This window comes from Mytilus galloprovincialis, chromosome 1 (assembly GCF_965363235.1).
Source record: "Mytilus galloprovincialis chromosome 1, xbMytGall1.hap1.1, whole genome shotgun sequence".
In the NCBI taxonomy this organism is placed as follows: domain Eukaryota; kingdom Metazoa; phylum Mollusca; class Bivalvia; order Mytilida; family Mytilidae; genus Mytilus; species Mytilus galloprovincialis.
Window position 1 is genome coordinate 9,792,224 of NC_134838.1, and position 25,254 is coordinate 9,817,477.

At 31.6% G+C, this 25,254-nt stretch overlaps 1 protein-coding gene across 2 annotated transcripts in view; it reads left to right on the forward strand.

Annotated features, from left to right (window-relative positions):
* Positions 1–22,270, forward strand: part of LOC143065006 (3'-5' exoribonuclease HELZ2-like) — a 31,900-nt gene extending 9,630 nt beyond the window's left edge. For both annotated transcript variants that reach the window (XM_076238271.1, XM_076238280.1), the window contains exons 2-12: positions 3,077–3,184; positions 4,019–4,082; positions 4,786–8,548; positions 9,637–9,722; positions 10,410–10,541; positions 11,101–11,238; positions 11,507–12,108; positions 12,853–13,074; positions 13,297–13,489; positions 15,325–15,492; positions 16,984–22,270. In XM_076238271.1, coding sequence (XP_076094386.1) covers positions 3,077–3,184; positions 4,019–4,082; positions 4,786–8,548; positions 9,637–9,722; positions 10,410–10,541; positions 11,101–11,238; positions 11,507–12,108; positions 12,853–13,074; positions 13,297–13,489; positions 15,325–15,492; positions 16,984–17,153 — 5,646 coding nt within the window. In that variant the 3' untranslated portion in view covers positions 17,154–22,270. The remainder of the gene's footprint in view (positions 1–3,076; positions 3,185–4,018; positions 4,083–4,785; positions 8,549–9,636; positions 9,723–10,409; positions 10,542–11,100; positions 11,239–11,506; positions 12,109–12,852; positions 13,075–13,296; positions 13,490–15,324; positions 15,493–16,983) is intronic.
* Positions 22,271–25,254: the final 2,984 nt, after the last annotated feature.

The window sequence follows — 25,254 nt, forward strand, 5'->3', positions numbered from 1 at the left end:
ACTATAATTGACATAAATATTGGAAACAATTTGTACAGCATCTCCTGTCAAAATAACTTGAATCATTCTTTGTCTGTGTTTACAATGTTTATCTTCCTTCATAAGATTTTTGTTATTTTTTTCATTGAGGATGTTCAACTATTAATGACTGCTTATTAGTCCCTCCACCTTTTCCACAAAAGAAAAGGAAAAGGGAAAACATGTTAATTATCTTCTTTTTTTTTTATTTTAGATTTAAAAGTACGTGAACAAAATAAAATAAGAGTCAGTTCTTTGGAAAAATATATCAATTTTCCCATTTAAAGTCGTAGATATAAAAATAACAACCAGTCACCAGATACGTACTATTTTAGATATAATGAACAGTAATTCTGAATACGCTGCGCTTACTACTTATCTCATTTCATCTAATTCTTTGGCAATTTAACCTTTTCTGGACTCATTGTTAAAACAAATTTAATCAACGTGTGGTTGCTGATGATCTCAGTAGATGATTGGTTAAGTTAAATGACCACAATCTATTTCAGCAGTCATAATGGATTAACAGGAGTTGAAAAAAATTACTATAAAAGCGGACACAGTTCCAGTTTCAGAAATTGTTGTTTCAGTTGTTTATTATTACAATGTACATATGCATATGTTTCATCGAATACAATGGTCTTGACTTGAAGTGGTATTTTATTAATGTATGCTTTCATTTGACCAAGATATGCATACATTAAGTGAAATTCATTTAATAATCATTAGAAAAACAAATTCACACATAGTTACTCGTGGATTATCGGATTATCCAATTTTGATAGCTTGATTATTGAATTTTAAATTCTTCGCCGAGGCTCAAACCGTGAAATTCGCCAATTTAACTATCTCGCTTGGATAAATCCGACAATCCACTGGTATCAATGTAAAAATCTATGTTTACCAAATTGTTAAAAACTGGACAATGATCAGCTGAAAACATTGATACATGTAAAATCTAATACATGTTAGACAATTGTAATTACTTAGGTTAACCGGACGTAGAGTGTTGTCGTTTTCGTTTTAAACAAGTTCCAACATTTGAAACTTGGAAAAAAGTAAAATCACAAAAATACTGAACTCCAAAGAAAATTCAAAATGGCAAAATCAAAAGCTCAAACACATCAAACGAATGGATAACAACTGTCATATTCTTGACTTGGTTCAGGCGTTTTCTATGTAGAAAATGGTGGATTGAACCTGGTTTTATAGCTAGCTAAACCTCTCACTTGTATGACAGTCGTATAAAATTCCAATATATTGAAACGAGGTGTGAACAAAACTACAGACATAATAGGTAAAAATGTCAAAAATAGGGGTACAGCAGTCAACGTTGTGTTAGTATCTTAATCACTATAAAAACAAACGGATATATAAACAAACATTTACCATAACACAATAACGGAATGTATAAGTACAGAGCCACGTCACATGCAAAAGAGAAACACAAAAAGGCACACAGACAAAGCCCATTAGCAAACACATAATACAAGAATACAGAAATTATCATAGGACAATAACACAATGACGGGATGTATAAGTACAAAGCCACGTTATATGTAACCAAGGTACACAAAAAGGCATGCAGAAAAAGCATATTAGCAAAAATGAAAGACAAGAATACAAAAATTATCATAGAACAATAACACAATGGCGGGATGTATAAGTACAAGCCACGTCAAATGGATACCACCAAAAGAACAGACTAAACAGTAAAAGTTATATTCATAATGACAAATAAAAGAATACTATAACACGTTATTAAGATGATACACAACGTCACTACCCAGAATCTATACTTCAAGACCATCGTGTATTATTTGTGAAGTTGATATGAAATATTTATCAACAAGGTCTTGGTACCTTCCGTTTACTTTTTTTAGAAAAAGGACGAGACGTTCTTTGACATAGCCCTGGTTCATCAATTTCCTTCCAGACACTGGTGACGTTTTACAAAGTCTGAGTAGTTTCTGCATGCTCTTGAATAACGAATACGTTGGGAAATATATATCCCATATGCAGGTGAAGTTGGTATATTGCTACTTAGGTGGGGGAAATTGATAATTTCAAAATTAAAATCGTCTCGTTTGTCATTGATTCTGGTACTGAGATCACCGTGTATGTCAAATTCGAGGTATAAGTCTAAAAATAAGGCGGAGGAAGCCGTGTCTGTTGTTTCTTTAATTTCTAGTTCTGGGGGATATATTAATGGAACCCAATCAGAAAAGTTTGAATTGTTAATGGAAAGAACATCATCAAAATATCTGAATGTGTAATGAAATGACCTGGCTTCTTTGGTTATCTCAATATTTTGGCCTGAAATTCCTTCCCACAGATGAAGTAGGTAATTGCTTTGCAGAGGGCATAATGTCTGAGGCACCAACTGACAAAAATTGTGTTGAATTTGTAGATAAAGTACCAAATACATATGTGTCTGCTGTTTCGCGTTATCCGCCTCATTCAACTCGCACTACAATAAACATATTTAGTCACACCACCCGAACTTTTTTTATGGATGTCTTAAAGAAAATCCAGACAACTTATTATTTGTTTGTGCGTTTCTCTGCAATGAGAGTTCTTGTGTGTGTTTGTGCTGTATTTCTGTCATCGGTTTTTATTTGTAATCCGGATTTGTTTCCCTTCAATCGATTTTGACTTTTGAACAGCGGTATACTACTGTTGCCTTTATTAAATATAGTATCTTTCGACATGCCAGCAAATGTCAGACAGTAGGGATATTTTTGTTTTTTATATATCAATACATTCTGTACAACTTATATGTTTCATGACTTGTGTTTACCTGTAAATTGGCGCAAATGCAAAAAGCAGTTGTAGGTCTTATATTAGTGATTTGAAAACCTCACGAACAATGCTAAAATATAAAGTCTACACATTGTTTAACCTTGAGGCTATCAAACGTTATTCAGATGATGCATCAGATAATGAAATTTAAGATAACAACTGTTAAGTAGAGATAACAATATAAGTTATCACTCTTACTAAATATAAATTGATACAATGTAATTTGATAATTAATTCTTTTGTGTCTTTTTAAAAGGATACAATAAAAGGAGTGGTTACTATGGCCAAAAGACTGTTTGGTCTTGAAGAAGAAACAACAGAAAATGAATGGCTAGAGGGAACTAATATACAAGCGGTGGAACAGGTAAATATAGAAAAAACACAGAAAATTATTTGTATCATATCGAAGAGAGTTCACTTTGCATATTTTATCAATTCATTTCATTACATGATTCGATGTTTTTAACGAAGTAAGCTTACCTTTCGCAAACTTATCTTTAAAAAGAGTATTAATTTAGAAAAAAATAATCTGAAAATTAGAAATATAGAAGCACAAAACTGAAACATTATAAAAACCGACTCAAGAGTATTGCAATCAGAACACCTTCAAAACAAAATCAGGAGTAAACCCACGTACCTCCGCAATGTAAGAAGGCCCTGTTACTCTAGTTGCACATTTCGTGGTGCTCATGACCAGAAAACAGACGTAGATATATCGCATACGAAATGTCAAAATGGAGGAAAGTATACTGGATTTGTCGTTACATGACAGGTGGAACATATCATGATCATCTGTGACATAGATATTCCATTACTGTTAATTGAAGTGATGACTTTAGATTCAACACAAGAATCCCTAAGTTAGAAGGTTTAATTGTGATGAGACAATGATCGGAAACGCATACCCTGAAATATCGTTTCAATTATGAGATATAAACCCTATATGTAGGCGTTACAAGAAAAGTTTCTGCACAAGTCAATTTTTGTATAATCTTAACTAAATTGCTGTTTTCGTAAATTGACACAAAAAGTCACTGTAAGCGTATCTGTCAAGTACAAAGTGGGATAAATATTCAAATTGACTCATCTGCTGAATGAGCATGAATGGGCATGTAGCAGCTGCGGCTAAATGTTAACCATTTTGTTACCAATCCAAGCTTTGTTGAATCATTTATTATTCATATCTTTTGTTCTTCAGCAACATCGATACTCGCAGAATTTTAGACAGTATCAGCACACAAAAACCAGAAAGAAACACATACGTATGTATTTTACACAATGGAATTTACTCCATATAGAATATATAAAATAGACAAAATAGCAGTTCATAAATTGGATCAAAATTAGATCGAAATATTGTAGTTGATCACAGGTACGGTCAGCATTCCCGCTTCTCTAAAGACAATCGTCCCTTCTTATATTAAAACCGATAAATTTAGGTAAGGTATAAGAACCATAACATGTCGAATCGATACGTTTTTCTTTTATATACCCTTAACACATTACCTAGTTCATTAATCAACGATAGAAGTTAATAGCCGTTACATCTCAAACATTATCGAATGTTCAATATGGAACTTAAAATACGAGACGTTGTTCCAAGGATACTAAAACTACACAAACACCGATACATAAAATTTGACAGAAAAACAAACTATATTAGATTTCAGATAAGGCAACACGAACCCAACTTGATATATTGCCGGAAAATATGTTGCTCTTGAATAGTTTAGATAAACAAAATTAGTACTAATGACACCCATTGTGTTGCTGAAGACATGTACACATCCTTTAATAAATCGCGTTCGGTGATATCAAATACGATGAAGTGATCCGATATTGTGATAACGACAACTGTGGAATCTATGTTTATCTGCGTAAACTTTAAATAAGTCTGTTTCAAGTATTTTTTGTTTTTATTACTTTATATATAAAATCAATCCTTTCAGTACAAAACTATTTTAGGTCCAAAAAGTCAACTACAGAGATCTTCATTAAGTATTTATGAAAGTGATGCTGACAGTTCAGGGAGTGAACTTTCACAAAGAAGTTGTCCAGAGCTGAGGGGAGGAAATCACAAAACTTACCACACCAAAAAGAAAAGACGGAAGAAAAAGCTCCTTGAAGAAGAATATGATGGGAAGATTGATTCCGACTGGGATGATCGTGTCGAGGACACAAGAAAGTGTTTAGATTGGAAACGCCAGAGTGACGAAAGCTTTACAGATTCACAAAACGATTCTGATTCCCATATTGTAAGTTCAGACAATTATTCAACGAGTGAGAATGAGGCTGACAGTGAAGATGATGACGAATCTTTCTTCGAAAAAAGCCGCGAGTTTTACAAAGAAAACAAAGAAAGCACACAGTTTGTTGAAATAGGCGTTTTGCAGAATGGTTTAGAATTATCGGAGCGATGTGTTGAAGCATTTATGTCAGAAAACGTGAAAAAAGGTAAAAAGTTTGTAAATTTTTACAAAGATTTAAAAAATCGAGACCAATCAACGAACATTCATCAGAGGGAAGGAAATTCAAATCGACGTTGTATTTTACAAATAGTATCATCTCATACGGCTAAATGTACAGTCATTGAACCGATTGATAACATTGAAATAATAGAAATATCTGGTCGATCCAAATGCGGAAAAACTTACTCCGATGACGAAGTTCTTGTTAAAGTACTCAAAAAAGAAGGACAGAACGAGTTTATTCCAAGATGGGACAAAAGAATACAAACAGAATTGAAAACATACGGGGAAGTAGTCGGATTATTTGACCGCAAACGTTATAAGGATGTGGATCATCCGGTATTGGTATGTGAACTCGACAATTATGACAACGACAAGGTGAAGCCCATATGTAAGACGGTGCCAAAAATTCAGTTGGTATCTGAAAGAGACTTAGATCTTTTCGAGGTAGAGATCTTTACCTACGACAAAAAAATGAAATCACTAGCACATAAAGACATCATGAAGATAAATCCGTCTAAAAGAAAAGTTTTCATGTTCTTTGTTGTCATAATTGGCTGGAAATCTCTATACCCATTAGGAGCAATTATTGAAGTACACAAATCGTCAGCAAATTTTAAATCCGGACTGAAAATCTTAGAACTACAATATTCAGTACCAACATTATATTCTAAAGATACAATTGATGCTGTAGAGAGACTGCCTGTAGATATTTTAGATGTTAAAATTGAAAACAGGCTTGATTTAACTCAACTTCGAACTTTTACAATAGATCCCTCTAACTCTAAAGATTTAGATGATGCGCTAAGTATAGAAACGTTGAAAAAGGGTTATAAAGTTGGCATTCATATTGCAGATGTTTCTGCGTATATTGACAAGGACGATAGTATTGACCTTGAAGCACAAATAAGAGCTACAACATTTTATCCAGGTGGAGGAAAAAGGGCATACCAAATGTTACCAGAACCATTAACTGAGAAGTGCAGCCTTTTACCTGGAGAAAGAAGATTGACATTAACCGTCTTTTTACTTTTTGATAAAGAATTTCACCTCCTACCCTTTCGATCGTTTGAAAAAACCACCATCAGATCTCACCAACAATTCAATTATACAAGGGTACAAGATATAATAGATAAACAGGTAGATTCTGAGTGGACAATGGAAATTAATTTGCTGCATGGAATCGCAAAGAAATTAAGACAACAACGTTTCGGATGTGCAGTTTACGCGTTTCCTGTTGAAGTAGATCTCTATGATGAAACTGATTCCCAAATGAAAACACAAGAAGCTCATTACCTCGTTGAAGAATTCATGGTTTTGGCAAATTCGTCTGTTGCAGATGCCTTAATGATGAGGTTTCCGGAACATGTTCCTCTACGCTGTCAAGATCCACCAAACAAAACAAAAATTCAGGAATGGTTGAAGTTATACCCTCAGATAAGTAATTTGATATTTCATTTACAGGAAAAACAGCCTTTGCCAAATCATAAACTAGCAATATCGAACATGGAAAATGAAAATGGATGTTCAGTAAGATACACAGTTGTTACCCGTTTTCAGAAATGGGTTTGGGAAAAACTTATAAAGTGTATAGAGGACGGAAATTTCACAGAGGCTTTCAAAATATTTGGTCAAGACGAAAATCATCCATTTCAGTCTATAGCGTTGGACGAATGGTATTCTTTCCAAGAAACTGCTGAGTATAGATGTTCGGGGAAAACATCCGGATTAGAAAGTAAACACTTTTCTCTGCCAACATTTTCCGGCTATGTACACTTCACATCACCAATCAGACGATATGTTGACATAATTGTACATCGCTTATTACATGCTTTAAAAGATTGCAAGGAATCCCCATATTCAAGCGAAGAAGTAGCTGACCTATGTTTTTCAATTACAAAAAAGGGACATCTAGCAAAAACGTTTTCAAAGAAATGCAGAGCTCTATACCTTGCAAATAAAATCGTCCGTCAGCCAGTTATGTTGCATGGGTTTGTAAAGGAAATTAAAGATAGAGATTTAGAACTACTATTTCCTGGTCTTCGTAGTTTGCCTTCTGTTAGCAAAAAACTTCAATACAACTTGCTCGATGTTTGCGCCCTGCCAAAACAGGTGAAAAACCAAGATGATTTACACTCTGAAGTTAAAAGACAAATGATTGAACTGAAGTGGGAACGAAGAATATATTCCAAAACAGAGAAGCCACCTCGTCCAAAAAGTAAATTGAGGGGATATTTGCGTACACCTGATGATAAAGGAGGGCCTTATCAAAGGATAGATCCACACCAGCGAACAGAATTTCAACAGCTTGCGAAATGGATTGGATTAATAAATGTGATGTGTAAAGACAAAAAACCAACTGAAATGAGAAATATACTCAGAAACATGTCAATTGCTAATATTTTTAGGTTTATACCTACAACATTTTACACAGAACTTGATGTAAACTCCGAAAGAGATAGAGAAGACACACAAGAAAATGAAGAGAGTGAACTTTCAAATGATCAACGTCAGATAAAGTCATTAATAAACGATCAATTTTGCAAATATTCCATGTCATTTAGTCATGGACAAGTACTTGCAGTACAAATGGGCACAGATTTTGAAAAAGGAATTATTCTGCCAAAGCCACAGATGTTTAATATGACAGGAAATGTCAAGTACTGTCTTCAACATGCAAGTGACCCTGTTAGATATTTTGAAAAATACTCTACCACTAAGTCTAAAGACAGATATGATTCAGAAACTGACTACATGCAAATTTGGCTGCAAATAGTAAGGATGGAAACTGCGATGTCAGCTACAAGGGAACCTCCTATTGTAATAAATGATCTTCCAATAAGCTTTGAGTCTCGTGGAGGACATTTTACACTTTTTACGTCATTCTGTGATGAAAGAAATATTGACTTACATTCAATGTCAGTCGATAAGTCACATACTCAAGAAGATCTGATTCAAGATGAGAATAAAACGGAATATGTATCCTGCTCTGATTACCTCTGTATAAAATGTCCAATTTCAAGGAAAACCAATACTTTCTTTGAACCAAGGCAAAACGCATGTCCTTTTGATTTTAGTTACTGGCTGTCCCATGCAAAAATTGATAAAACAAAAACAGTGAAAAAGAATACTCCAGAGGAGAGAATAAACGTTCATTTTTCCTTGGTTCCATCTGCCCCAAGTGTTCCAGAAAGTCTAATAGATACTGCCAAGAAATTCAGATGTTCAATTGATTTAATACAGAAATCAGAGTTGGATAAGTAAGTCTCATTGAATGAGGTCTCTCTTTAAATATTTTTGTATATTTGTTTCTATATTTATATAGATAAAAAATTTGAAAAAAAATAATTAATCAAAATAATCGTTTGTATTCCATTCTTTATAGGACTTTCCAAAATGAAATGTACCTATGATATGTCACTAGGTGACGTCTTCAAGGGCTGTGTGATGTACCGTCAATTTTCTCTACTTGGTTCATAATGCGGTGGGTTTTTTTTTTGGGGGGGGGGGGATAAAAACCTTGATAAAATGTTTCTAGTTCGCGTATAGTTCGACATAAAAGTATGACATTATTAGAAATTTACTTCGACCCCACTTAAATAATGCCTTTCTATAAATTTTAGTCTAATTAAACACAACCAACAGTTGCATAGTAAAAAGTTGCGACATTGCGAGTACAGGATTAAAATGCCCCTCTCTCCATTTTCCCTTTAATGATTACTTAGTAACTTATTAAATATGCAAAGAAACGTCTTTGATTACTACTTAATGTATAAGTTTAAAAATTGACGATTATGCAAAAATCGTTTATTATACCATTCTTTCAGTTTATATTCATCAGCGAATCCTACATTTTTGAAGATACAACATAACATTGCTTCAAGATGATCGGAACTTATATTTTAGCATGATTTTACAATAATTATATGGGATCATAGCTTTAGAGTGATACAAAGGAAATTTGATGTTTGTGTCAATTTTTCCACAATTTAAAAAAAGTATATCTCGTGTCGTCTGTGTTAATTTTTTTTTCACACACGAAGCAGTACTATCGCCCGTAATTTCTTGTACAACGTTTTTAAAATGGTTTAATAGTATGTGTTTTTGAACAATTTCATGAAAATTTTGTAAAGCAATTGTTTCAGCATAAGTGAATTGTCAACTACCCGTCTTAAAATATTCGACAGTTCTATACATCAATAAAGCCTTTGTTTTTTAACTAAGAAAAACGTTTATGTATTATTTCGAGTGTTATTATTCAGTGTATATTTACATGTGTTGCAGTTAAACATATTTGTCAGATTCATTAGTATGATTTTTTGTCCTATTGTTTTCTTTGGTCTTGTAGGAGAATTGAAGTATACATCGGTAGATTAAAGGAAGCTTCCACGTTAGCCAAATGTATAGCGATGAATAAAGCAATCCCACGTTTAGGTAAGTTTGCAATCCTTTAAAGATACCCATCAGAATACAGAAAAGACGATCAGAAACCAGGAGCCTATTGAAGACAATCAACATCATGTCCAACAGAAAAGAGGAATAAAAAACTGAACATGTGGTATATGCTCTTAAATTTTACAGTTATGGTTTTTAGCTGTAAGAATATTCAAATATATAGATCATCTATCTCTTACGGGAATTTTTTTGTGTCATCTGGTCTCTTGTTGAGAGTTGTCGCATTGACGATTATAAAATGTCTTCTTATTTTAATAGTGACTAGTACTAAGTAGCATGCACCAAAAAGTAATGATGATCTGGAGTGCACTAAAAAGCAGTAATTCCTGATTAACATTGCCATAAAAGCAGGTTCAACCCTCCATTTTTTCTTAAAATGTCCTGTATCAAGTCATGAAAATGGCAATTGTTATCTTATAGTTCGTTTCTGTATGTGTTGCATTGTCGTTTGGTTTTTTGTTGCACTTAAATGTTTCTGTTGTTTCGTTGTTTTCCTCTTATATTTGATGTATTTTTGCCTCAGTTTTAGTTTGTAACCCGGATTTGTTTTTTCTCAATCGATTTATGTCTTTCGAACAGCGGTATACTACTGTTGCCTTTATTCATGGTGGTACCATCGTGTTGCATAAGATAAGCAAAATTGTGATATGTCTCAATTTTTTATAGACAAAGCACACTTAGAATCTATCGCAGAGTACGACGTCCCCGCAGGCGTAATAGCATCAAACAATGACATGCAATGTAAAGCCATTGAAAAGGCTTTGACCTCCACATTCAGTTTGATTCACGGACCGCCAGGTAACGTCAGTCTCATTATATAATATAATGATTTTTCGTTAGTTATATGGCTGTTATTATTCTAAAAATAAAAAAAAACAACCCAAAAACGTTAAAATGAAAATATTCTGTCCTCAATGAGACACTTGAGAAACAGGATAATGATTATGTATATGTCGCCGTTTTACTTTCGACTGGGTATACACACAATAGAAATTTTGTTTTGAATGGAAAGAATAACAACATTTTTAATAAATTTACAATGCTTTTTAAATTCGTTACAGTATGAGGATATGTGTATTTTCATTTTTTTAGTTTTCTACAGGTACACGTTTAGCTTATGCATGTGTGATGAATTAATATATACAGAGAAAGCCTTTTGTTACTCTTTTAACAAGTCATTTAATTTCAGGATATCCTACAAATAAATCGCAAAGATTGTAAAATTATTTGACTTGAACTTAGTTTGAACATTGCACTTTTACATTACGTAATGCAATTTAACATGCATTAACAGGCTGTCTTTTTCTCGTTGGTCGAGTTGTATCTTTGACACATTCTTCGTTTCAATTTGTTATAGGAACGGGCAAGACTTATACTGGTTTGAAGCTCATTTATTTGTTTGATCAAATAAACAAATCCATCAGCGAAAAAAGTGGCACAAGAAAGCAGATTCTGTTTTGTGGACCTTCCAACAAGTCTGTTGATCTAGTTGCAAGTTAGTAGAAATTTTAAAACTACTACTCTCTGTTAACATAATATTTTAATGAAATAAACTTAAACGAAAAAAAAATTAATACAATTGCTAGAACTTAAATACAAATGACTGCAAGTAAATGTGTTTCTTTAAATCTTACCTTCAACCGTTCAAGATTCATGAATCGTTTAATCGGGAGCCAGGTTAATGCGTTCGAGCTGTGCAAACGTGTCTATATATTTTCATGTAATTCATACAATAATTATTGAAAACATTTTTTTCTTTCTAGAACTATTTCAGAAATATTTCAAGGATCATTCAGTCGATTTTGCTAGATACTACGGTGGGTCCATGGAGAACCATGATTATCCTATACCAGGAAGAGTATATTCAGCAAGAGCTTGTTCTAGAGACTCCATTCCTGATTCGGGTTTAAAACCGGTTTCAATTCATCACTTAATCAGGAATCCAGAAAAACCACATGCATACAAACTATGTCAATACGAAGAAACGTTCAGGAAAAAACCAAATCAAATTAATGCAGAAAAAGTAAAAGAATATACAAAACTGTTAACACTTGCAACAATTGAAGAAATAAGTCAACACGACATCATTTTCTGTACAACAGCTATGGCTACAAACAAGAGGCTGATAGAAGGAACAAAGAACAGAATATTTCAGTGTATTATTGATGAAGCTGGTATGTGTACTGAGCCTGAATGCATAGCAACTATAATAGCAACCAAGGCAGAGCAAGTTGTACTAATTGGTGATCATAAACAACTACAACCAGTTATCTTATGCCAATCAACAGCTAAATTAGGATTAGATAAATCTTTATTTCAGCGCTATTCTGATAGATCGGTTCAGTTAAAAGATCAGTACAGAATGGTAATATATCTCGAATTTTATTAATATTTTAGAAATCCTTATAGTCCTGTATTTGTCAAAAAAAAAGATACATGGGAGGTGTAGTTATTAAGCTGGTAATGTTATTTTTAATGGTGATTTATATGAATATAATGATAAAGTTGTAAAAAAGTTGGTTAATTGAACCTGATTTATCCCTTCGACATCATGAATATGTTATGAATATTTTTATTGCAAAATTTGCTTTCAATGTATCATTTTTTTCCGTATAAACTAAAATATGAGTAACATTCGTATCCCTGAGCATATGTTCCTTAAAAAATTTCTCTAATTGAAATAGTAGAGCATTTTAATCACTGCAGTATGGCTTTTGTTCACACCTATAAATTACTTAGAATATCTCTGTATCATTTAAATTATGATGAATTTAGGATTCCATTTGATTTTTGAATAAAAGGGTAAAACTATACCTCTACCATAGATTAACCCTAACATATTATATAGCCTTTTTTCTGGCAAAAATGTTTGAAATATAATACTTAATACATGAATAACACAGTTTTTTTTTTAGTTTGTATGTCAAGTTCAACGTTAATTTGTTTTAGTTTTATATTACATTATTCATCCTGATTGTCATATGTTATCCGTTCTAATACATTGGACGAACAAGATATGCATATTTGAATCCATTTGTATCGCTTACATTGTAGTATAAATTATTGTCACAATTATCTACGATTCACTTTTCTATTTTAATGTTTGCAGCATCCAAGTATATGTAAATTTCCCTCAAAATGTTTTTATCAAGACAAATTAAGAACAATACAGTGCTTATCATGGGAAGAAAATCCGCCTCTTCATATATGGTTTCAACCCGAAAAGCGTCATGTTTTCTGTCATGTTGAGGGTGAAGAAGTTACACTTCCTGTCAGTACCGAAGAGGGAAATGAAATGTCTCGAAGCAACAAGAAAGAAGTTGAACAAATTGTAAGAAAATTACAAGTTACAATTAAAACCAATCAATGTTAGTCTTTATCTCATGATATACATTTTTTTATGCAATATCTCTTTTTTCTTATTTAAAATTTTTCAACTTTTTTATTATTCTTAAAACATTATGCATTTAAATGACATAAAAAAATTACACACAAGCATTAACTTTGACTTGAAAGTTGAAATTATCATAGCTATATTAAAATTTCATTGCAGATGAAGATATTTACACATCTAGTAAAAAAAGAAAAGATTTTTGGTGACCATAAGAAAAAGAAAGTTTGCACTGTGAATATTATGTCACAGTACAATGCTCAGTGTTCAGCTATACGTGAAGCATTGGGAGCATTAATATTGAGAGATGTTGACTTAACAAACACCAGTGTCAACACAGTAGTTGGTAGTCAAGGTGAAGACTGTTTTGATTTGTATAATATGATGCTGACGCGGTGAATAAATGATTTAAATATTATATAACACTGTATGTTGAATCGATATAGCATAAAAACATATTTTAGCGAAATTTTACGGTTTACATATAAAATATGTTTTACGTTGAATTATTGAATAGGGGTTGTTTACAAGTTTAGTGGTCATATTCATACTACAAAATACCAATGAAAATTGCCATCATAGGATTTTATTTTCAATATACTACCCATTTTTTTTCATCCCTTTCACCGTTGTTTTTATATATTTATAACCGTTCGTTTTAGGTGTTTGAAATAATTTACATGCTTGACATCTTCATCTTTTTATGTTGCGCAAATGAATCGATGTAACGCTACAGTTGGTCATTTTTCGAAAATTATTTGGATTAGAGGTCTAATTGTAAATTACATGCATAAGTTGACTTTTTTTTTTTTTAAAGTTTTTAGTCCATTTAAAAATAATTATTAAGTTACCTGGCCCGGTTTAGTTTGTCTTCACAAGTTCAAAAGTCTGAAAAGACCAATTTTTGTCTTAATTTGCATGAACAATTACTCGACATTCATCAAAAGTGTGACTTGTGTCTTAATTTTTCTTGACAAATTCTGATTTATATCAAATTGGTATGAAATTTACTCAACGAATTCTCGACTTTCTGAATATGGTCTTAAAATTTCTTGACAAATTCTTGACATTTGAATACTGTCTTGAAATTTCTCGACATATTCTCGACATTCTTATTTTTTCTCAGTATGGCTTGACATATTCTGAAAATTTTGAATTGTGTCTTAAATTTACTTGACAATTCTGAGTTTTACAAATCATGACCATTATACATGGTGTAACTTTATCTTTATTTCTCTTCATATAATATACTGTTGTTTAAAGTTACCCTTATTACAACAAAAACCAAAGTTGGGTATGTAAATGTAAAATAATTAAAAATTTAAGTATATAAATATTTTTATAAAAACAAATACGGCTATGAAATTTAAAGTATTAACAATACAAATGTGGGTAGTTGATATAAACCAATTTAAATGTGATTTGTAAAGAACTACAAATGTTGATTCTTAAATCTTATAAAAAATTGCTAAATGATTAAAACCAATCATACTGTAGACATATTTCATTCTACATGCATACTATTCAATGTTTATATGGTAAATAAACAATTATTGTACCAAAATTAGGTTTTTATAAAGAGCAAAGTATTATTGTATCCTAATTCTTCCAAGGATTTTTATAGTTTTTCTATACAAATCCTTTATTTAACAGAAGAAAATATGTGTAATGTCATCTGTTGCAATATATATTAAGTATTACATGTGGACAGGGTGTTCCCAAGAAAATTAAGGTATTCCAAATAAGTTATACACACCCCAGGGTACACACGACTGTCATATTGACAATTACTGTTTTACCTGTAAGCAGCCATGCAACTAATCAGTTGAAAGTTTGTCGTTAGATCAAAATGAAAATCTTTATTCTAATTAGATTATTTAGAACTAAAATGGATTTTCTTCATCAAAGTTATGGAGTGAAATAATTTAACATAAAAACAAATCGGATAATTTCCCAAAGATTAAAAGAAAATTATTATCTACTCCGGGAATAATAGAAAACTATATTTATAAAGGGTACTTCAATGATTTCTATAGAATTCATTCGTCTTATGAAATGGATCTCACACAGACATGCATAATCAAGATCTAAACATTTATTTTGTTCTATAATTTCTTGAGAAAAAGTCTTATGAAATGGATCTCACACAGACATGCATAAGGTTTCATTACGTAATAATTCCTCTTTAAGGTGGACAATGGGATTACGTGATTTTCAGTCTTGTTAGGTCCATACCACAGTACAGAATAGAGCCACACCCAACACTTGGATGGTGCACACAGAATCTTGGATTTATAACAGATGAACATCAAATCAATGTTGCCCTTACACGAGCCAAGAAGGGATTGTTTATAATTGGTAAATAGATAGAATGGGTAAAGATGGTGTAATTACCAACGAGAAAAATATTCTACAACGTTCATTGATTTTGATGCGTACAAATTAACGTAAGGACTTTATTAATGGGCAAACGGGGAATGTGTCAAAGTGACAACAACCTGACCAAAGAGCAGACAACAGCCGAAGGCCACCAATAGGTCTTCAATGCAGCGAGAAACTCCAGCGTCCAGAAGTGTGCTTCAGCTAGCCCCTAAACAAAAATGTGTACTAGTTCAGTGATAATGGAAGTCATACTAAACTCCGACATATACACAAGAAACTAAAATTAAAAATCATACAACTAACAAAGGCCAGAGGCTCCTGACGTGGAACAGGCGCAAAAATGCGGTTTAAACATGTTTTTTGAGATATCAACCCTTCCCCTAAACCTCTAGCCAATGTAGAAAAAACAAACATACAACAATACGTTTAGTAAAACTCAGTTCCAAAAAGTGTATATTTTGTTCGTTTACAAGTATTCCTTACATAATATGGGTGAGGTCGTGACATATGAGAAATTTAATTTTCCTCCGATTGATTAACTGCTTTCAAAATTAACTTGATTATTTTGGAACAGAAACTATATCAGTAACAGAAAAAAGTAAATTAATAATACTGAACTTCAAGAGTAATTCAAAACGGAAATTATTTATAAAATGGTAAAATCAAAAGCTCAAACACATCTAACGAATGAAAAACAATTGTCATATTCCTAACTTGGTACAGGCATTTCCGTATGTAGAAAATGGTGGATTAAACCTGGTAGATATACCTCTCATTTGTATGACAGTCGCATAAAATACCATTATATTGACAACAATGTAAACTATTGCAAACATGAGGCGTTTGTTTGACTGTGTGGGAAGCACAAGTACGCAGCCACGTCCAGTCAGAATAGGGACGCCAAATGTGATTCATCGTATAGAGAAAGTGCCAAAGAGACCGGTATTCTGAGTTTGACTTTTCTATTTCTGTTGACATGTCTGCTCCAAACAAGACCTGTGGGTTTTTCTAATTGTTGAAGACGGTACGGTTGCCTGTAGTTGTTTAAATCCACTTCATTTGAACTTTAGTTTATAGTTGTTTCATTGGCAATCATGCCACATCTTCTCATTTTTATATTGAACATTTGTTAACTTTAATTTGAAGCAGAGTAGATCAAAAATCAAAAAAGAAATACTTTTAGTAACTCTTTCAACGTCAGGAAAAGGTTTGCTTTTAAGGTAAATATTGACCTGACAACAATGTAAACTATTGCAAACATAGGATAGTGTTCCTCAACTATCTCGGTGTTATTGCTATTTATGCACCAATCTGTATTAAATGAACACCAGTGACTGTTGATAGGCCCTGGTATGTCAAGATACTGATTATGATATCAAGTAATCCTTGAAAAAAGTTATTTCTGCTGGTATACTATGATAGTCAATCTGAGGATCTATTTCGTTGACGTTATGTTTTTTGTTGTAGGTAACAGACATCTGTTAAAATGTGACCGTGTTTGGAGACAATTAATAAACATGTACGCTAGTCAAGGGAGTGTTGTGGAAGCCGATGATTTTCCTCGACCTATCCCGAAGCCAAAAAAATGTAGACAATATGACAAAGATGGCTTTGAACTGGTTTACTCAAGACAATAATAGGTGATTTGTTATTGCACACTGTGAATCTATAATAATTTATACTTAGATTAATTATTTGCGGTTTCGAAAGAGTTAAAGAGAACAAAATTCAAAGGACAAACATTGAGGTAATGTAGTTCATACAATAAATGTTAAGGCAATAATGCTTTACCGATGTTCAATTCTAATTAATCGATGAAGAAGACGAATCCAGGTACAAACTAAGGTAGCACATGAACTCCGTAAGGTAGGAAGCAGGGTGCGTGGGCATGTAGCGTCTCTTGCCATGTAAAATCCGCACTAATGTCACAATTGGTAACAGGACACAATCGATAAAACTACAAATACGACTACTATTGTAGTTTCTAAAGATCTAAGACTGTGAAAACATGTCGGTAGTGGGTTAAGACACAGTCATACCGCATCGGTCAACAAGTTTACGATTGTAACTTACGCCGTGTTTATTTTAGACATTTATCCTTGTAACTCTATTGGATCGAATATTTCGTAAGCAGGCACTCAATCAACGATTAGAAAGTTGAAATCATCGCATTGGTTTAAGATTTTAGTTTTTCAGATGTCTATCTGTGATAATATGAATCAAATGTACATGTCATATCTATTGGACGATTTTCAAAGCATGTGTCATTTTTTTTCAATCTTACCGTTTGTCAAAGTATATAAAATTTCTTTCATATTGCATTATTTGTTAATGTTTTACCAAACTAGCAAAATAACTAATACTCTTAATGTTTGATATGCACAAATTTGACATATCATTATGAACTTTTAATGAACGCAGTTTGACTGTTCATTTGGCGTACACGTAAGAAGCTAAATATAAACAACATAAGGAGGGCGTGAATGAAATTTTTTTTTTCATTACTTTACATGGAGGATTTCGGAAAAAAATCGTCAAAAATGTAAAATAAATTGTAACTTTTTTTCTGACCTTTTAGCACAATTTTTAAAAACTACAGCACTTAAGCATTTGACTAATAGATTTAATCGAAGGGCCTTAAACTCATTTTCAAATTTGGATCAAAATCAGTAGTTAGGTAGATGTTATTTGTTTTAATTAACATTTCTTGTCACTGTTTTAATATAATATAATTGAATTTGTATTCTGTATCAGTAAAGCACAGAACAATTTGTCTTGTGTGTAAAGGGAAAATAAATGCAACATTCAGGTTCCTGAAAAAAAATACTGTTTTTTTGTTTGTTGTTTATTTTTATTAACTTAAAACAAAATTTTCTTAACATATTAACATTTGTTAATAGATACATCAAATACCGGTACTTTATCCCGGCCTCGTTAACATTTATTTAGAACATATATTATGGTTAGTTATGTTAGTACATACATTTTCATTTATCTGGATATAATTTAAGTCTTCATATGAATGATTTGTGAAATTGCTTTGTTTACAAAACTTGATTGAAACGTGTAGTGCTATGTAATATGTATCTGATCAAATGGATAAACCTAGAAAATTTTCAAAATAATTGTTTTGCAGGATTTTTTGTTGTTGTTTGATCAAAATTCATATGTGTTTTACAAAATATATCCACAGTAAAATCGAATGCTATTTTATCAGATCATTCAGTTAAAGGTAAAATGCATTTACTAAGTGTTCTTATCATGTTAGATATCTTATATCTTTAATATCATTGAACCAGTAAACAGTTAGTTGACAACAACAACACAAAAAGAATAAAAATATAACACAACAAGAATAACACTAAAGTTGTATAAAAATACAGACAACGCTCTATACAAAAAATAGCAAACAGGTAGACATACCTGTATGTAAAAAATAACAGTAATACTATCTATATTTGAGAGCAGTATTGTTTTTACCAGAATCGCAATTCTACTTCATTATGTAAACCAAGTTCACTCCGCTTTCTTCATATTAATATATTTTTTTAATTAGTTGATTGAATAGTTTGCATTCTTCGATAATCTACCAATCATGTATCGTAAAAAGTTTCTTGCTTCATTATAATTTCTGATTTCGTGTCTAAATATTTTTAGTGATTGTATATTTTTTTCTGTCTAATATATAGTATACTTTATATATTGTGTAACTAATTGCGGTTAACAGTAAATTTAGTTCATAATACTTTTATCATATATTTTGTACCCAACAACTGTCCTTTCAGATAAATAACATGTCTTCTAATGTTTAATTTTTCGAGGACTTTTTGTACTTCCTTCCAGAAGGATTCAAAATATGAACACTTGAGAAAGAAATAAACATAACCTTCTAATTCTTTACAGTGTGAGCATGTACCTGTTTCTATAATATACCATGTTTTAATAGTTTATTACAAGGATGTTAATAAGGTAAGAGTTTCCATCTAAATATTTCATACATATTATCATCTACAAATGTTAAGATACATTTTAATGTTTGATATGCTGGGTTAGTATTTACTAGTGTAAAATGTTATTTCCATTTTAAAAAGCCAATAGGTGTTTGTATTCCTCTTGTTTTTAGTTAAAAGGTATAAATGCCATGATTATTTAGGGGTTGCATAGGTTTTTTTTATTTAAAATATTAAGATATTCATTTTTATTTATCTTAACTTAGGTATGTTTAAATGGTGAGTTTTTAATGATATTGGTTCAGTGTTTTGGAAAAGATTCTTCAGTTTTGTTAGTTTAGCAGTCCAGTTTTCCTTATTTACAAGTTTACTTAGTATGATGTCTTAAGATTTGTTTCCTTCATCATCTAATAAATCATTCATAACTGGAGCTCTGAATCCAGTTTTAAAACAGTAAACATTTGTTGATTTTGATATATTTGGTGCCCCATATTATTTGTTTCCTTATATCCCAAAACATGGTAGGCTTAATTTTGTATTGTTTTTTCTTTTGCTTTTTATCCAGGTCTTTATTGACTGCTGTTAAAACTATGGAATTTGTTTTATTATACTTTTTCATTAAAACTTATATTGTATATATTCATCTTGAATATTAAAAAGTTATCTACTATCTTATTCAGAGAATATTTTGGCATTATCTTCTAATTTGTCCAACATTTTCTTCAAACAGTAATTTTTCAATTCATTTGAGTTGAATTGTTGATATATAAGTATTTATACAAATCATTTTTAATCCCTCTTCAGTATAATTTTGTGAGAAAATATCTCTTTTAATCATATATCTTTTTTCCATTTAAGAAATAGTTATATATCATAGTTTTTATGTTTTGTATAAAATGTTTTGGCCTTATCATATTGCTTGATATATATGTTGTATGTGGGATTATAAGAGACTTCACTACGGTTATTATTCCTACCGTACATATCTTTCTTTTTGACCACATACTTATAATGTTTTCTTTTTTATCAGCTTGTTTTTGAAAAACTTTTCTTTATTGTACCCAAAATAAATGCCTAAACTTTTCGTCTAATTGATTCGTTCGAATTGTCTTTAGTCTTTAGTCTGCCTAGCCAAATTCCTTCAGTTTTTGTTCTATTTAATTTTAAGCCAGAGAATGAGCCAAAAGATTGTATTAAGTTCATAACTAAAGATATTTCCTCTTCGGATTTTAAAATAGGGTTGTATCATCTACAAATTGACATCTTTTTATAGTACCATTTAATTTAATTTTTAACCCTTTGATGCTTTCTCAGATCTAATTTTGCATGCTAGTACTTCCACCGCTAGTACAAAAATCATAGCAGACAACGTATATCCTTGTCGTATTCCAAGATAGATCTTAAAAGGGTTTGATATCCACCAATTAATTACAATGACCCAGATATATCATTATACATATTCTCAACCCAACGTCAAAATTCTTTTTTAAATCCGAATTTTTTTAATATTTGTGTCATGAAAATCCATTCAATTGAATCAAAAGCTTTTGAAAAGAAGGGGAAATAAAAATGCCGCCTCTACATTGAAATTTTTAGCATAGTCAATTACATTTTGAATTTGTCTTTAATTAAACACTTTGTAACTATTTTTCACATAACCTTTCTGGTCAGCATTTACAATACTTGGTAAAATGTCTTTAGCCTATGCGCAAATGTATAAGCAAGTATTTTGACAACAACAGTTTATAGTTATCCGTAGATTTTGGATCATTCTTTTTAAAGATTAGTATTAGTAAATTCCCACCCTCCCCCTTTTTTGTGTATTTGTCGAACTTTTCTTATTATAGGACTCACTTTATACTTTGGGTAGTAATTTTTGGATTTGGGGCCAAAACTTCCTATAGAATTCTACATCAAGTCCATCTAAACCTTGAGCCTTGGTAAGTTTAATTTTAAACACTGCTTCTGTAATTTCTTCAGATATTACTAACCCTTCTAAACTAGTGCTAGCTTTATCTGATATATTTTTTCTATTTTTCTATTTGAATATACTTTTTTATTTGTAATTTATCTGGATTTGATGATTTATGTATGTATTTTTTTATATATTAAATTTCATATGGCAAAATCATAGGAGCTTTACTCATATGATTTGCATCACGTGACTTTAGCACTTTTGATGGAATTATCTCCCTTAGTTTTAAATTGAAATGGAAATTATATGCGAACAAATCATGAACAATCTCGTCTTGTATCTTTGTATTTTGAATCTTGCCTTTTTACGATATTTTGTTATTTTATATTACGTTTACGCTTCCGATTTTCAAAATGAAAAGGCCGACAGTTTTGAAAGTTGACTATGTTTATTTGTACAGAAACAGAAGGCAAAACATGTACAATTCACCTATTTGCGGACAAATTGTTATTTCGACTTAAGACTTGTTTATTTGCATTTTTAGTGGCATTTATAACCCTATTGTAATGGCTGTCGTCATGTCATGCAAAATAGCAAAGTACCCTCAAATTTTGCCATATGCAAAAAAATGTTTTGGTCCACTTAATTCAAAAGACATTTTCGGTTCATTATGGCTTTTCAAACGCTTTCTTAATAAAAAAAAAAAAGAAGATGTGGTTTAATTGCAAATGAGACAACTCTCCACTAGAAACAAAAATGACACAGAAATTAAGACTTTTTGATAACTAAATTATATTTTTAGTTTTGAAAAAAAAAATTGTATATTTTAATCATTTTATTCATTTTATATTTCGTCCGTCATTATTCATAATAAAACTCATATTTTGAATGATTAATTTTATTTACTAGTACACTTAACCAGCACAAGTCCTACATTCACTCTCGACTGCATGTAAACCTGATTTAAAATTTGGAATGGAAATGAGAAATGTGTCAAAGAGACAACAATCCGACCAAAGAAAAATAAACAAAAGAAAACAACAGCCACATGCAAACAATAGTTTTTCAATGGAAACGTAGTAGAGCTTAATTTACTAGTTGAGGACACCTACACCACATAGAGTTCAGTTCAATGTATGGACTCTTAATTTACTAGATGAGAACACCTACACCACATCGAGTTCTGTTCAATGTAAGGACTCTGAATTTAAATGTTCATTACATAGAAATCGAGTTTGGATCTCTACCAGGTAGTCACAAATAAAGTCATATTTTGTTGTTGTAGTTGTATGTGTGGAAAGAGGGGTTATATAAATATTTGTGATACCAAAGTTCTATTAAAAAATGCGTATTTGTTTTATGAGGAATTTGAACAAATAATTGATCCCGTTGAAAAATAGGGGTCAATCCGTCGTGAAAACTGATCTAATGATTTGGAGTACACCTTCTTATATCTATATGATAATTGTAAAGATGTCACGATATCCCAAGTTACAACAATATTATTATTGGTAAAAAAGGTTGACATGCTCAGTTATTTCAGCAATGCAGGCCGAGCATTACTGCTTTTTAACTTTTATGTCCTCCCTTATTGTCCTTTTATGCACTTACTACTAGTATTCAATAGTTTTTGCATATAGTTAAGCTGCATTGAATTTTTGAATTCCACTCCATTCGCGAAGATTTTTTTCAATTCAAGTGAATGATACGTATAATGACTGATTTTTGTTGAAATTAATGGTGGTATCTTTGTTTTCTTCGTTTTAAGGTTTCAGATTTTGTTCTTGGTATCTTCCTTTTTTCAACCAACTAAGAATATTTTTTAAAGTTCAGTGATTAATGAAATTACAACGGGAATTCAAACAAATGGAAGTTTTTAACTACCTTGACTGGCTATACAGCCCTTGCACGGTCGGGGGAATTTAAAAGGCATTAGCTGTGAAATTTATGCTCGCAAATTCGACCAAAATTTTCATACTTATTTTTAGCATATTTAAAAGTATATCTGAATTTCAAAAACGTGAAAAAAAACCAATTAATGATGCATATGTTTGACATAATTATCAGCATTTCGTGTGTATTTTAGACCTGACGACATCTAATTATTCATCGAGATGACCTGCTAACGGTCATATCATCCTATATAAACATAGATATTCATATAAATAGGTAGCGAGCACGGATTTTTCTAGGTCTATTATGTTATAGGTTTAAAACGTTTTACCTGCATAAAAATGATTTTCGTGAGCCAGATCAGTCATCGAAATGGTTATTCCTATTGTCTTCCTTGTTTCACTTTCCAATGTTGACATAAATGAATGAACATTCTGACTACAACATGCTAAAAACATGCACATCCGATCTCCACTGAAAGACAAAATGACGGTAACATGAATACAAATGAGTTGAATTATCGACTTTCAGGTCAGTAATACAACAAGACTGGTGTCTTATGAGCTTATTTTCAAGACATTGGTCCAAACTGACTGCTAAAAGCGAAATGTTGTTCTTTGTTTTGCTTTTATAAATGTTTGAAACAAAATTAAATCATATCTTATTGTATGGCAGAATTCGTAGCTAATTACGCTTGTTAAATATCTTAAGCTGATGAAAGAAAATAAAAAAAAAGCACTTTAGACGCTTGAAAGTTATAAAATATTGTTTTTTTTTTAGTATAGTAAAAAGAATTAGAACTTAGCATGAGGAAGATATGTTCCTTAATTTTAGATTATTTACATAATTTTCTAGCAGCAAATTTTAATGAAACAATGTCCGTAATTTCCTGCCAGTATCGACGTCCTAGCTACAAGGCCGGTGACACCTTCGAGGATTTACAGGCCACAAGCAGGTATCGTCCAAGTGATGGTAGTAACATTAACAGTACCTATTTTACTGCACTAGATGCGCATTTTGACAATAAATGTTTATACAGTGACGTTTTGGGCAAACATATTAAAAATCCAAAACTTTATCACAAAGTGTTGCCTATAAGTAACGCGTTTGACTAATTTTAGAATTTATGTCTATAATCGGAAACGCAATTACATATAGACAGATTCTGTATGTTTGACAATTAGCAACAATACAATATCGACAATATGGTCATCATATAAATAAACCCGGACAAGTTAACAAGTCATTAACAATGCAATCAGCAAAATGTGTCAGCTGTACAAGATCTGTAAAATGAAATTCACTATATAAATGTCGTGCGTTCAAAAGCTTTGTGGATTCTCCTTCATCAGTATTGAAATTAGTAGAAATGGTATGATTGCCAATGTACAACTAACAAATGAAATGAATGTGAGTAATTATAGGCAACCATACAGCCCTCAACAAAAAATAGCATTCCAAACTGATAGTCTGTAAAAATAAAATGTGAAACAATTCAAACGAGCGAACTAATGGTCAAATTTTTAACAAACCAATTTACGAAACTGAAATATGACAGCCATGAACCAACGACAACCACTCAACAATAATCATTTGAAAGCCAAAGATGTATAACATCAAAACGCATGAACCAATAAGGACGTAAAAATATCCAAATGTATATAATGGTAATAAGCTCATCATAGATATCAGGATTATAATGTGTGTGCCAGCCGCGCGATTCGTCTATAAAAAACTAATCAGGAAAGCTCCATTTAGAAAAAAAGCGCAAAATAAAAGAGCATTGGGGACCAAAACTTCAAATTTGCACGAGGTAGTTAATCTTAGTTTTGAGTAGGATGTATTTATTATGGATTTGCCTCACCAGGAACGCTCAAACCTGAACAGTTTATAGTGAGATATGTATGAATATGAAGACACGTGTTAGGCTAAATTACTATTTTAAGAAACCTACAACAAATTTATAAATTCTTCTAAGGC